The following is a 14,993-nucleotide window of genomic DNA, read 5'->3' on the forward strand; positions in this document are numbered from 1 at the left end:
TTCTGTCTATTTTTGTCCACCAAACTTTTAACGCTGTGCCTGAATGCACAAAGAGTTTTGATGGCGTTATTGACTTGTGTGGAGTGCTAATCAGACATATTTGGTCACGGCATGCTAATCGATGCTAACATGCTATTGAGGCCAGCTGTGTGTACATATTGCATCATGATGCCTCATTTGTTGGTATATTTGAGCTCATTTATTTTGCTTTAAGTCCTCTTAATTCAATTTATATCTCATGAAACACTATCTGTATGCAATTTGGCTTTTATTTTTTTGCGGCTCCAGATGGATTTGTTTTTGTGTTTTTGGGCCAATATGACTATTTCAACATTTTGGGTTGCCGACCCCTGATCTAAAGAAACAATACTCCATCCATCCATTTTCTACCGCTTATTCCCCTATGGGGTCGCGGTGTGCGCTGGCGCCTATCTCAGCTACAATCGGGCGGAAGGCGGGTTACACCCTGGACAAGTCGCCATTTCATCGCAGAGAAACAATAATCCATCCATTTTCTACCGCTTATTCCCTTTTGGGGTCGCGGGGGGGCGCTGGCGCCTATCTCAGCTACAATCGGGCGGAAGGCGGGGTACACCCTGGACAAGTCGCCATCTCATCGCAGAGAAACAATAATCCATCCATTTTCTACCGCATATTCCCTTTTGGGGTCGCGGGGGGCGCTGGCGCCTATCTCAGCTACAATCGGGCGTAAGGCGGGGTAAGAGAAACAATAATGTAAAATAAAATTATGTCTGTCTTTTAAATAGATAAATAAATCATTATAATGCACCTCAGTGCCCCCCAATGTCCACAAGGGGTCAGACCTAAACAGCAGAAGTCATTAAATAACATTTCAATTCATGACTAAATGACCAACATACATACAAACATACAAATAAATATATTCTAAAAACTTATATTGACGTCATGAACTTTGCAAACTGGTCATTTTTGTTTCCCTCCTGAAGTTCCAGGAGGTAAACACGCCGGGCGTGACGTCACGCCTCCCCCCCCCTGTTAAGCCACGCAGGTTCTCGCAGGCGTCACTCAAGTTTCCTGCACCCTTCAACGCAACACAATTGTACCTTCTTTTTGTTTTTTTTTCCCCCACTCAACCCCCATCATGGCGAGTTTTCGTCTTTCCGTGCAAGGGCTGAACAACTTTAACGCTCTTTATTCGTTGCACCCACTGTGATCTCGCTCTCGGCCGTGGGGAACTTTATTTGCACGCGAGGGATGGCCGCTGCCAGGCTGGACTATGTTGCACCGTGGTGGACCTACTGGCTGCACAATTTCCCCCACTACAACTTCTCCTTGCAGCCCGTGGACAAGACTTTCACGCCGGAGCAGCAGGACTACCAGCAGGTTGGTGCATCCAAAGTGCAATAGTTTTTTTTTTTACCCTGTCAAGTGTGGAAAAGCGCGGTCACGTGATGACGCATGACACGCATTAGCTGCCGTGGCGTGAAACATTCCAGGGATTTTTACTTTTTAAATTACTTTTTTAATCCTAAATGTTGTTGCCTGGAATGTGCAATCATGCACTTTGGATGCAGTGTTTGTTACAGTGGAGTGTTTTTAAGTCTCGTTTTTATGTCTTGTTTTAATTGGCTTTACCAATCACATTTATTTGCATGTTGTTTTTGTATTGGTTTTATATGTATTCAGTCTTTTGTGGAGCCCAGGATAGTATTTGAATCTAGTTTTTATTTTATTTTTATTGTGCAGCACTTCGGAAAACATTTTTGTTGTTGTTTGAATGTGCTATATAAAAAAACAAAACAAAAAAAATGAACATTGTTTTTTTTCCAACATTTTTGTGATAATTTTTATGAATTTTGCCCGTCATTCACAATCATGAGAGACGAGAAGACAAAATGTTTTAATTTTTTTATTTGCATCCTAAAATGTAAAAAAAAATGGCTAAACACTTTAAAAATGCATTCAAAAACCGCCAACATACAAACCCCGTTTCCATATGAGTTGGGAAATTGTGTTAGATGTAAATATAAACGGAATACAATGATTTGCAAATCATTTTCAACCCATATTTAGTTGAATGCACTACAAAGACAAGATATTTGATGTTCAAACCCATAAACTTTTTTTTTTTTTTTTTACAAATAATAATTAACCTAGAATTTCATGGCTGCAACACGTGCCAAAGTAGTTGGGAAAGGGCATGTTCACCACTGTGTTACATCCCTTTTTCTTTTAACAACACTCAATAAACGTTTGGGAACTGAGGAAACTAATTGCTAAATGTTGAGATCCGCTTTTTGGATCCTCCACATCCATCCATCCATCCATTTTCTACCGCTTATTCCCTTTCGGGGTCGCGGGGGGCGCTGGCGCCTATCTCAGCTACAATCGGGCGGAAGGCAGTGTACACCCTGGACAAGTCGCCACCTCATCGCAGGGCCAACACAGATAGACAGACAACATTCACACTCACATTCACACACTAGGGCCAATTTAGTGTTGCCAATTAACCTATCCCCAGGTGCATGTCTTTGGAAGTGGGAGGAAGCCGGAGTACCCGGACATTATTGTTTATTGTTCAATTTTTATTTTCACTCTCCGTCTGATCCTATTATTTCCTGTTTAAGTCGGTCACCATGGTAGCTTATCAGTTTCACCTGTTACTCACGGCCCTGCACACCTGTCCTCACTAATCACCTGCCTTATATAAGCCTGCATCTTTTGTTGTTCAGTCTGGGATCCAAATTTGTTCATGCAAAACGGTACGTCTGCTTTGCGCTTTTGCTTACATGCAAATTTTTGTATTATTCTCGCGAGCTCTCGCGCTGCGCAATTTTATTCAATCTTAGCTCTCATGCTAAATGTTTTGTTTTCCCCTTTGTGTGCCTATGTGCCAGTTTGGTTTACTATTTGTTTATCCTAGCTTTCATGCTAGCGTATTTTGTTTGCCTTTTCTTAGCTCCAGTATTTTTGTTCTCTAGCACCTTTTGTTAAATAAATCATTAGTTCATACCTTTTGCTGTGCTCAATTTTCGACGCATCCTCGAGGGAATCGAACCTGGCATCACAATGCCGAACAGGCGTAACAGTTGAAGCTTTGAAAGTGGAATTCTTTACCATTCTTGCTTGATGTTCAGCTTAAGTAATTCAAAAGTCCGGGGTCTCCGTTGTCGTATTTTACGCTTCTTAATGCGCCACACATTTTCGATGGGAGACAGGTCTGGACTACAGGCAGACCAGTCTAGTACCCGCACTCTTTTACTATGAAGCCACGCTGTTGTAACACATGGCTTTGCATTGTCTTGTTGAAGTAAGCAGGGGCGTCCATGATGACGTTGCTTGGATGGCAACATATGTTGCTCCAAAACCTGTATGTACCTTTCAGCATTAATGGTGCCTTGACAGATGTGTAAGTTACCCATGCCTTGGGCACTAATACACCCCCATACCATCACACATGCTGGCTTTTAAACTGTGCGCCTATAACAATCCAGATGGTTATTTTCCTCTTTGTTCAAAAACAATTTGAAATGTGGACTCGTTAGACCACAAAACATTTTTCCACATTGCATGAATCCATCTTAGATGATCTCGGGCCTAGAGAAGCCAGTGTTGTTTCTGGATGTTGTTGATAAATGGCTTTCGCTTTGCATAGTAGAGCTTTAACTTGCACTTACAGATGTAGCGAAGAAACTGTATTTAGTGACAGTGGTTTTCTGAAGTGTTCCTGAGCCCATGTGGTGATATCCTTTAGAGATTGATGTCGGTTTTTGATACAGGCATCGAAGGTCACGGTCATTCAATGTTGGTTTCCGGCCATGCCGCTTACGTGGAGTGATTTCTCCAGATTTTCTGAACATTTTGATGATATTATGGACCGTAAATGTTGAAATCCCTAAATTTCTTGCAATTGCACTTTGAGAAACGTTGTTCATAAACTGTTTGACTATTTGCTCACGCAGTTGTGGACAAAGGGGTGTACCTCACCCCATCCTTTCTTGTGAAAGACTGAGCATTTTTTGGGAAGCTGTTTTTATACCCAATCATGGCACCCACCTGTTCCCAATTAGCCTGCACACCTGTGGGATGTTCCAAATAAGTGTTTGATGAGCATTCCTCAATTTTATCAGTATTTATTGCAACTTTTCCCAACTTCTTTGTCACGTGTTGCTGGGATCAAATTCTAAAGTTAATGATTATTTGCACAAAAAAAATGTTTATCAGTTTGAACATCAAATATGTTGTCTTTGTAGCATATTCAACTGAATATGGGTTGAAAATGATTTGCAAATCATTGTATTCCGTTTATATTTACATCTAACACAATTTCCCAACTCATATGGAAACGGGGTTTGTAGTATCGACTATATACGTTACTGTACTTGGTATCACCGGTACTTTTCAGAGGCGGTATAGTACCGAAAATTATTCGGTAAAAAAAACTGAAAAAAATTCAACCGTTGACTTGAACAATGTTTTTTTTCAAAATATTATAATTTTTTTTTTTCTCTAAATATTTAATATTAATATCTTTTTTATTTCAACGGGGACAATGCAATTTCATAACACGCATGCTTAAAAAAAAAGCCAGAATTAGCCAGAAGGCTAGTTTTCATCTGTAGTCCCGTGACCATGATGTAAAAACATTTAAAAAAAAAGGCAGTAGAATTACAATATAAAAGAAAGAGAGAGAAAAAGAAAAAAAATCACACCATACATGTACGATATGATAACAAATAAAAAACAACATCACAACATAACATTTAATATTGAATACTGTAATTATTAATTTTGCGTGTATGAATTACAATTTACAATGCAATATTAAAAACAAGCCAAACAAAACTTTTTAAAGTAAAAAGTAGACGTATTTAAATAATTCAATAATAAATAGACATTATTTACTGTATACATGTGTATATATGTACACAACACACATGTGTGTGTGTATATATTTAAGTATACATATATGAATAGGTATATATACATATTTTTGTATACATACAGATATGTGTGTGTATAAATATATATATGTGTTTATGTATATATATATATATATATATATATATATATATATATATATATATACATACATAAACACATGCATATATTATGTATGTATATGTGTGTGTGTGTATATATATATATATATATATATATATATATATATATATATATATATATATATATATATATATATATATATATATACATATATATATTAGGTGTGTAACGGTACACACACTTTCGGTTCGGTACGTACCTAGGTTCAGAGGTCACGGTTCGGTTCATTTTCGGTACAGTAAGAAAACAACAAAATATACATTTTTGATTATCTATTCAACAAATTTGCTAAATCTTCCGCCAAAAATATTTTTCTTAGTAGAATATTTGATGTGAAGTCATCGGAAACTCGGATAGGTCAATAATTCATAATAACATTGCTTTTGATTCAATATTATGTTTTGAGCAATGACAGTTTGAAAGAAAAAAAAAACAGCATTGTTTTATTAGTCAACGTTGCAACTTTTTCTAAATTACCTTTAGCCTTTAAGCTTTTTTATTTCACTTTTGTTTATGTTTTTGTTTATTTTAATAGTATTTTTAGAATGTGCGGTGGGCCTTTTAAAACATTTGCTGTGGGCAGCAAATGGCCTCCGGGGCACACTTTTGACACCCCTGCTATAGATAATAAAAAATAAAATCTGATAGGCTCTGCTTTTTACCCATAGATCTATCTATCTATCTATCTATCTATCTATCTATCTATCTATCTATCTATCTATCTATCTATCTATCTATCTATCTATCTATCTATCTATCTATCTATCTATCTATCTATCCATCTATATATATACATATATATGTACATATATAATGTGTGTGTATATATATATATGTATATATGTATTTATATTTATACATATGTTATCTATCTATGTATATGTATATATATATATATATATACATATATACATATATATGTACATATATGTGTATTTATATATATATATATATATATATATATAAATATATGTATTTATATTTATACATATGTAATCTTTCTATCTATCTATCTATCTATCTATCTATCTATCTATCTATCTATCTATCTATCTATCTATCTCTCTATGTATATGTATATATATATATATATATGTACATATATAATGTGTATATATATATATATATATATATATATGTATATATATATATATGTATATGTATTTATATTTATACATATGTAATCTATCTAGGGCTTCACGGTGGCAGAGGGGTTAGTGTGTCTGCCTCACAATACGAAGGTCCTGCAGTCCTGGGTTCAAATCCAGGCTCGGGATCTTTCTCTGTGGAGTTTGCATGTTCTCCCCGTGAATGCGTGGGTTCCTTCCGGGTACTCCGGCTTCCTCCCACTTCCAAAGACATGCACCTGGGGATAGGTTGATTGGCAACACTAAATCGGCCCTAGTGTGTGAATGTGAGTGTGAATGTTGTCTGTCTATCTGTGTTGGCCCTGCGATGAGGTGGCGACTTGTCCAGGGTGTACCCCGCCTTCCGCCCGATTGTAGCTGAGATAGGCGCCAGCGCCCCCCGCGACCCCAAAAGAGAATAAGCGGTAGAAAATGGATGGATGGATAATCTATCTATCTATGTTTCTATACATACATACATACATACATATATATATATATATATATATATATATATATATATATATATATATATATATATATATATATATATAGATAGATAGTACAGGCGAAAAATTTGGACACACCTTCTCATTTGAATGCGTTTTCTTTATTTTCATGACTATTCACATTGCAGATTTTCACTTTAGGCATCAAAACTACGACACCTCTGAAGTGAAAATCCTTTTCAGGTGACTACCTCTTGAGGCTCATGGAGAGAATGCCAAGAGTGTGCAAAAAAATTGTGGCTGTTTTGAAGAAACTAGAATGTTGAACAAGTTTACCGTTGTTTTACCTTTTTTTTGTGAAGTACATAACTCCCGATGTGTTCATTTATAGTTTTGATGCCTTCAGTGACAGTCTACAATGTAAATAGTCATGAAAAAAAAGAAAATCTATTGAATGAGAAGGTGTGTGCTGAATGCCTGGTATGTGTTGTGTTTGCATCTTCATCCCGAATCACCATATTTTTTTTTTGCGCAGAATTGGAAGTAAAGATCAAATATGTCTGCCAGTTGTAGCAATACAACTATAGAAGAGTCTGCATACATTTCCAAATGATGAGAATATGAGGAAAGTATGACCCTCTCTTTTCAAATGGACTCGCATCAATATGCAATGCACTTGGGAGTCCCAAGTGTGTATCCAATCACAAGTTGCGAAAACAGGAAGTGACCCCGGAGCCATAGAAAGCCACAGAAAACTCCCGGGTACTCACAAAGACGGAAAGCAAAATGTTGATATATATATATATATATATATATAAAAAAGGAGTGTGCCAAACCCAAAATGTATATGGTGTGCGACTATGTGTGTGAATTTACTGTTGTGGGTTACCCCAGTATAGAGCAAGAGGCGGAAATCCCGGAGGGGAAAGGCAGGCTCAAAGGTCCGTGAGACAGGCAGGTAGTCGGGGGCAATAGCGAGGTGTCAGGGTCCGTGTCCAAGGTGGGGGGGGGGCGAGGTCCAAGAAGCAGCCAGAGAACTGGAGGAAAAACGGGGAGACGAGACACACAGCTCGTGACGGGGAAACGGGGGAATTGCTGCTGGTTGATGACAAGGAAAACGCCAGACAAGTGAAACGCGGCGGGAGAGAGAAAACAGAAAGAGCATAGACCGGCATAGCTCGGTTGGTAGAGTGGCCGTGCCAGCAACTTTAGGGTTGCAGGTTCGATTCCCGCTTGTGCCATCCTAGTCACTGCCGTTGTGTCCTTGGGCAAGACACTTTACCCACCTGCTCCCAGTGCCACCCACACTGGTTTAAATGTAACTTAGATATTGGGTGTCACTATGTAAAGCGCTTTGAGTCACTTGAGAAAAGCGCTATATAAATATAATTCACTTCACTTCACTGAGCTAGATGGGCTTGGCTTACTCTACAAGAAAAGTCGCTATGTTCTGGCACGGGAAAGCAGGTTGTGCCGGCTTATGAAGGCAGGGCTTCTCATCTGTGGCAGGTGTGTTGATTGCAGATGATTGATTGCAGCTGCTTGCTGCTGCCAGACTGGCACGCGCCCAAGCCGTGACATACTTAAGAGAAACTAGATCTTGTGAGACGAGGTCGGCCGACTCCGGGAGCCATCCCGGCGGTGAAACGGTTTGCCCGCGACTTTCATAAGAATCAACCGACAACGAGCGGCACCACTAGCTTGTACAGCGTCGAATGTTACAAATTGTGAGGTCAAATATACATTTTTTAAATTTTTTCATGTTTAATTTATTGTATACAATATTTTTAATTTTGACAGTACCACCATAGATACCGTATTTCCTTGAATTGCCACAGGGCATATAGTATGCGCCTGCCTTGAATTACTGCCTGGTCAAACTCGCTTCGCAAAATAATTAGCGCATGTTTAGTATTACCGCCTGGTCAAACTCGTGACGTCACGAGTGACACTTGCCCTGTCATCATTTTCAAAATGGGGGAGGCTGATTTCAATACCTGTAATTTGAAATCGCATAAAGGGAAGAAGATTATGAGCCATTCAGTAGGATTTAAAGTCCAAGCTTACATCACACTCAAATTTTTACTGCATGCCTTTGGTAAGTGCCGAAGTGAGAAGGGGTTTTAAAATAATTAGAGCATGCTTACTTTTACCGCATGCCTTTGGTAGGCGCAGGAGTGAGAAGAGGTTTTAAATTAATTAGCGCATGCTTACTTTTACCAAATGCCTTTGGTAAGCGCAGGAGTGAGAAGAGGTTTTAAATTAATTAGCGCATGCTTACTTTTACCGCATGCCTTTGGTAAGCGCAGGAGTGAGAAGAGGTTTTAAATTAATTAGCGCATGCTTACTTTTACCGCATGCCTTTAGTAAGCGCAGGAGTGAGAAGAGGTTTTAAATTAATTAGCGCATGCTTACTTTTACCGCATGCCTTTGGTAAGCGCAGGCGTGAGAAGAGGTTTTAAATTAATTAGCGCATGCTTACTTTTACCGCATGCCTTTGGTAAGCGCAGGAGTGAGAAGAGGTTTTAAATTAATTAGCGCCCCGGCGGCAATTCAAGGAAATACAGTTATTTTTAATTGCTGAACTGGGTTCATGAAATGTTAAATGCGGCGAAAAATAGACCGTTTTGTCCACTGTTGAGGGTGCTCAATGCGCAGTAGTGCGCTAATAGGTTTCTGTATAGTATCTCCGGCCGTGTGACATAAATTACGGTATTTTGAGAGGTGAAGTCGGACAACTTTTAATCTTTTTAACAACTTTCACTTTTCCCGAGGGAACTCTCCTGAAGGAATCAATAAAGTACTATCTATATATATATATCACTGAAGGCCAAGTTGAGAAACGCACGGCCTGCCACTGATTTCAAAGGAATCCATCCATCCATTTTCTCCATTTTTAAAATACTAAAGATGTTGTGATGCCACAAAATTTCAACATAATCATATTAGTATCGACTAGATCAGGGGTGCCCATTACGTCGATCGCGAGCTACCAGTCGACCGCGGGGGGTGTGTCAGTCGATCTCCAGCCAGGCTTTTAAAAAAAAATAGACCTAAAAATTAGTGATCATCAATCTTCACCAAGACGTCACTTAAATGACATTCACGGTACCGGAGGGTCTTGTGAGATGACGCTGGCTGCTGCGAGATCATTATTATGAAAAATGACCGAGAGGAAGGCGAGAAACACTTTTTATTTCAACAGACTCTCGCGCCGTACCTTCCGTCAAAACTCTAAAGGCCGACTGCACATTTCCTATCTTCACAATAAAAGCCCTGCTTCATGCTGCCTGCGCTAACTAAATACAGAGTCTCGGAAAACTGGCGTGCACAAGCGATCCCTCAGAAAGCTGACGTGCACATCACTTGTGCACGTCAGCTTTCTGAGACTCTTATTTTGTTAGCGCAGGCAGCATGAAGCAGGGCTTTTATTGTGAAGGTAGGAAATGTGCAGTCGGCCTTTAGAGTTTTGACGGAAGGGACGGCGCGAAAGTCTGTTGAAATAAAAAGTGTTTCTCGCCTTCCTCTCTGTCATTTTTTCATAATAATGAACTGGCAGCAGCCAGTGTCATCTCACAAGACCCTCGGGTGCCGTGAATGTCAATCAAGCAAGCTACGGAATTTGCCGCCAATGTTTTTCTTGTAAAGTGTATGGAAGCTGGATGAATTAGATGCCAAAAACCAACCACTTTCATGTGGTATTGTACAGAAAGGACAACTTTTTTTCTCCTCCATTTGAAAATGTGGGCGTTATCATCATTACTGTCTGATTCCAATCAATGCAAGTCATCAGAATCAGGTAATACACCAACTTATATTCTTGTCTTCGTGAAGGAAAGACATCTATATGTGTTACACATGCTTGTATTATCATTAAACACATTTAACTTGTTTACAAAAATGTTTCTTTCATAAATAAATAAATATAAATCATATATATATAAATGAGGTAGATCCCCTCGAGTTGGTCAATTGAAAAGTAGCTCGCCTGCAGAAAAAGTGTGGGCACCCCTGGACTAGATACACTCCTGTACTTGGTATCATTACAGTGGATGTTGGGTGTGGATTTGGACTGGTACTTTTCAGTGGAGGTATAGTACCGAATATGATTTATTAGTATCGGAGTACTCTACTAATACCAGTATACCGTACAACCCTACTTACTACTAATAAGTGAAGTTGTGTAATATGTTTATTATATTATTTAATGCCAAAGTTTGATTCCAATAAGTCATGTTCTCATCAAATAAAGCCAATAACGATATTTTTTGTGGTCCCCCTTATTTCGAAAAAAGTATCAAAATACCTTTTGGTAATAGTACCAGTACCAGCATATTGGTATCAGGACAACCCTGCATATGGAGACTCCTATAAATACAATCCATTCTTCTGGGGGCATGTTTGTCCCTAACCCCCCCACCCCTCCGACCCCCAGGCTCTAAATGCTGCACACACCCTGGAATCACAAGACTGAATGAAAGCCCACGTGTCACATGATGCTTGTGCCTCCCACAGGCCCGACTCCCGCTCGGCTGCTCTATCTTCGCCTCTCAGCCCCGCCGACGTCACTCGCCCGCTCTGTAGTTGTGGATCACTGCTGATAGTTGCGATAAAGGGACATCTCTCCCGTATCATTGAAGGAGAGTGCTTGTAAGATTTGTTGCATCTGTGTTTTCTCAAAGTGTCAGTATGGGATACTTCAGGAGCGGTGGGCAGTGGGGATGGGCGGTACGGTCTAAAATCTATGGTGTGAAATAATATATCGCAACCACTTGAAAAATACAATTTTATTTGGCTTATAAATGATAATAGAATTATTTCAAAATGGGGTACAAAGGCTCCCTAATTTAGCTGTTGACGTATGCGGTCACATATTGCATTAATTTCCAGTATTATTTTCTTAAAACTATTATTAATTTCCGGGTGGCTGAGGGGTGTTAGTCATTTTGCAATGCAGTCTGCTGGAAATGACCGAAAGCGCCAGGTGACATATTAACTGATGCCGTGGTCAAAGTTGGAACTGCCACAAAACACATTTTACGATATTCTACACTCTGGTGCCATTTGCCGGCAAAAGTGAATGATGCACCCCCAAATTCGTCAGGTTTCATGTGTCAGGTAAACCGTAACAAATATGGCCATACGAGCCCCCTTTCTGTAGTAATTGAGTGAATGCTGCTAACATCGGTTTTTCTAGGGTTTTCTACAACAAAATTCATCTTATTTATTCAACGTATTCTTCTTCTCCAGATTTTGCCACCTTTCAAATTTTTCACCCGATTCAAACTGTTCAGCCTATTTCTGGAATCGCGGGCTTTCCTTTGACAAAATTCCCAGATTTCCCAGAATTCCCTGGTTTTCTGGGACATTTTCCCATCCAAAATGAATTGGCTATTTTTCAAACTTCCACCATTTCCACATTTTTCAAACCATTCCACCTTTAACACATTCCACCATCCCATTTTTCCAATTTCGAAACAATTCCAGGATTTTCCAGAATTCCTGGTTTCCCGGGACATTTTCCCATCCAAAATGAATTGGCCATTTTTCAAATTTCCACCATTTCCACATTTTTCAAACCATTCCACCTTTAACACATTCCACAATCCTATTTTTTCAATTTCAGACCAATTCCAGGATTTTCCAGAATTCCTGGTTTCCCGGGACATTTTCCCGTTCAAAATAAATTGGCCATTTTTCAAACTTCCACCATTTCCACATTTTTCAAACCATTCCACTTTTAACACATTCCACAATCCTATTTTTCCAATTTCAGACCAAGTCCAGGATTTTCCAGAATTCCTGGTTTCCCAGGACATTTTCCCGTTCAAAATAAATTGGCCATTTTTCAAACTTCCACCATTTCCACATTTTTCAAACCATTCCACTTTTAACAAATTCCACCATCCTATTTCTCCAAGTTCAAAACAAGTCCAGGATTTTCCAGAATTCCCTGGTTTTCTGGGACATTTTCCCATTCAAAATGAATTGGCTATTTTTCAAACTTCCACCATTTCCACATTTTTCAAACCATTCCACCTTCAACACATTCCACAATCCTATTTTTCCAATTTCAGACCAATTCCAGGATTTTCCAGAATTCCCTGGTTTTCTGGGACATTTTCCCGTACAAAATAAATTGGCCATTTTTCAAACTTCCACCATTTTCACATTTTTCAAACCATTCCACTTTTAACACATTCCACCATCCTATTTCTCCAAGTTCAAAACAAGTCCAGGATTTTCCAGAATTCCCTGGTTTTCTGGGACATTTTCCCATTCAAAATGAATTGGCCATTTTTCAAACTTCCACCATTTCCACATTTTTCAAACCATTCCACCTTCAACACATTCCACAATCCTATTTTTCCAATTTCGGAACAATTCCAGGATTTTCCAGAATTCCTGGTTTCCCGGGACATTTTCCCGTTCAAAATAAATTGGCCATTTTTCAAACTTCCACCATTTCCACATTTTTCAAACCATTCCACCTTCAACACATTCCACAATCCTATTTTTCCAATTTCGGAACAATTCCAGGATTTTCCAGAATTCCTGGTTTCCCGGGACATTTTCCCGTTCAAAATAAATTGGCCATTTTTCAAACGTCCACCGTTTCCACATTTTTCAAACCATTTCACTTTTAACACATTCCACCATCCTATTTCTCCAAGTTCAAAACAATTCCAGGATTTTCCAGAATTCCTTGGTTTTCTGGGACATTTTCCCATTCAAAATGAATTGGCCATTTTTCAAACTTCCACCATTTCCACATTTTTCAAACCATTCCACCTTTAACACATTCCACAATCCTATTTTTCCAATTTCGGACCAATTCCAGGATTTTCCAGAATTCCTGGTTTCCCAGGACATTTTCCCGTACAAAATAATTTGGCCATTTTTCAAACTTCCACCATTTCCACATTTTTCAAACCATTCCACTTTTAACACATTCCACCATCCTATTTCTCCAAGTTCAAAACAAGTCCAGGATTTTCCAGAATTCCCTGGTTTTCTGGGACATTTTCCCATTCAAAATGAATTGGCTATTTTTCAAACTTCCACCATTTCCACATTTTTCAAACCATTCCACCTTCAACACATTCCACAATCCTATTTTTCCAATTTCGGAACAATTCCAGGATTTTCCAGAATTCCTTGGTTTTCTGGGACATTTTCCCGTTCAAAATAAATTGGCCATTTTTCAAACTTCCACCATTTTCACATTTTTCAAACCATTCCACTTTTAACACATTCCACCATCCTATTTCTCCAAGTTCAAAACAAGTCCAGGATTTTCCAGAATTCCCTGGTTTTCTGGGACATTTTCCCATTCAAAATGAATTGGCTATTTTTCAAACTTCCACCATTTCCACATTTTTCAAACCATTCCACCTTCAACACATTCCACAATCCTATTTTTCCAATTTCGGAACAATTCCAGGATTTTCCAGAATTCCTTGGTTTTCTGGGACATTTTCCCGTTCAAAATAAATTGGCCATTTTTCAAACTTCCACCATTTTCACATTTTTCAAACCATTCCACTTTTAACACATTCCACCATCCTATTTCTCCAAGTTCAAAACAATTCCAGGATTTTCCAGAATTCCTGGTTTTACAAAGCCCTATTTCCACCCTTTTATCTAATGACTACTCCTTCAACGCATTTCAACCGTTCCACCGTCAGAACATTTTTCTTAATCAGTAAAAAAAACAAAGTTGTTTTTTGAACTGGAAAAATTCCCGGTTTTCCCGAAATAACAGAAATGTTGTAATACCATTTCTCAATTGAACATGTGACTACGGTACTTCAACATTTCTTGACCAATTTGAAAAATTCCAACACCAACCATTTCAACTCATTCAGACCATGCAAGTTTTTTTTTGATATTTTTTTCCCCAAAAATCCCGCTTTTCCCGAAATTATCCAAATGTTTGGAAATTCCCATTGAAATCAATGGGACATACTTCAAAGTTCCACAACTCCCACATTTTTCATCTAATTTAAACTGTTCCAACTTCAAACTGTTCAGCCCATTCGGGAATCGCGGGCTTTCCCTTGACAAACTCCAAAAATTCCCAGATTTTCCAGAATTCCCGGTTTTCCGGGACATTTTTCCAATTCAAAATGATTTGGCCATTTTTCAAACTCCCATTATTTCCACAGTTTTCAAACCATTCCACCTTCAAGACATTCCACTATCCTGGAAATTCAAAGTAATTATGTTTCCAAGTTCAAAACATTTCCAGGATTTTCCAGAATTCCTGTTTTTTTTAAAGTCCTATTTCCACCCTTTTTTCTAATGACTACTCCTTCCGTATTTTCAACGCATTTCAGCCGTTCCACCGTCAAAACATTCCTCTTAATCA

The 14,993-nt window shown here is 38.6% G+C and overlaps 1 protein-coding gene across 1 annotated transcript in view; it reads left to right on the forward strand.

Moving 5' to 3' along the window:
* Positions 1 to 1,053: 1,053 nt before the first annotated feature.
* Positions 1,054 to 14,993, forward strand: part of LOC133541499 (protein tweety homolog 2-like) — a 145,746-nt gene continuing 131,806 nt past the window's right edge. The window contains exon 1 of the mRNA XM_061884946.1: positions 1,054 to 1,365. Within this exon, the coding sequence (XP_061740930.1) occupies positions 1,237 to 1,365 (129 nt within the window). The 5' untranslated portion in view covers positions 1,054 to 1,236. The remainder of the gene's footprint in view (positions 1,366 to 14,993) is intronic.

The sequence above is a fragment of the Nerophis ophidion genome, linkage group LG23 (genome assembly GCF_033978795.1).
Source record: "Nerophis ophidion isolate RoL-2023_Sa linkage group LG23, RoL_Noph_v1.0, whole genome shotgun sequence".
Taxonomy (NCBI): domain Eukaryota; kingdom Metazoa; phylum Chordata; class Actinopteri; order Syngnathiformes; family Syngnathidae; genus Nerophis; species Nerophis ophidion.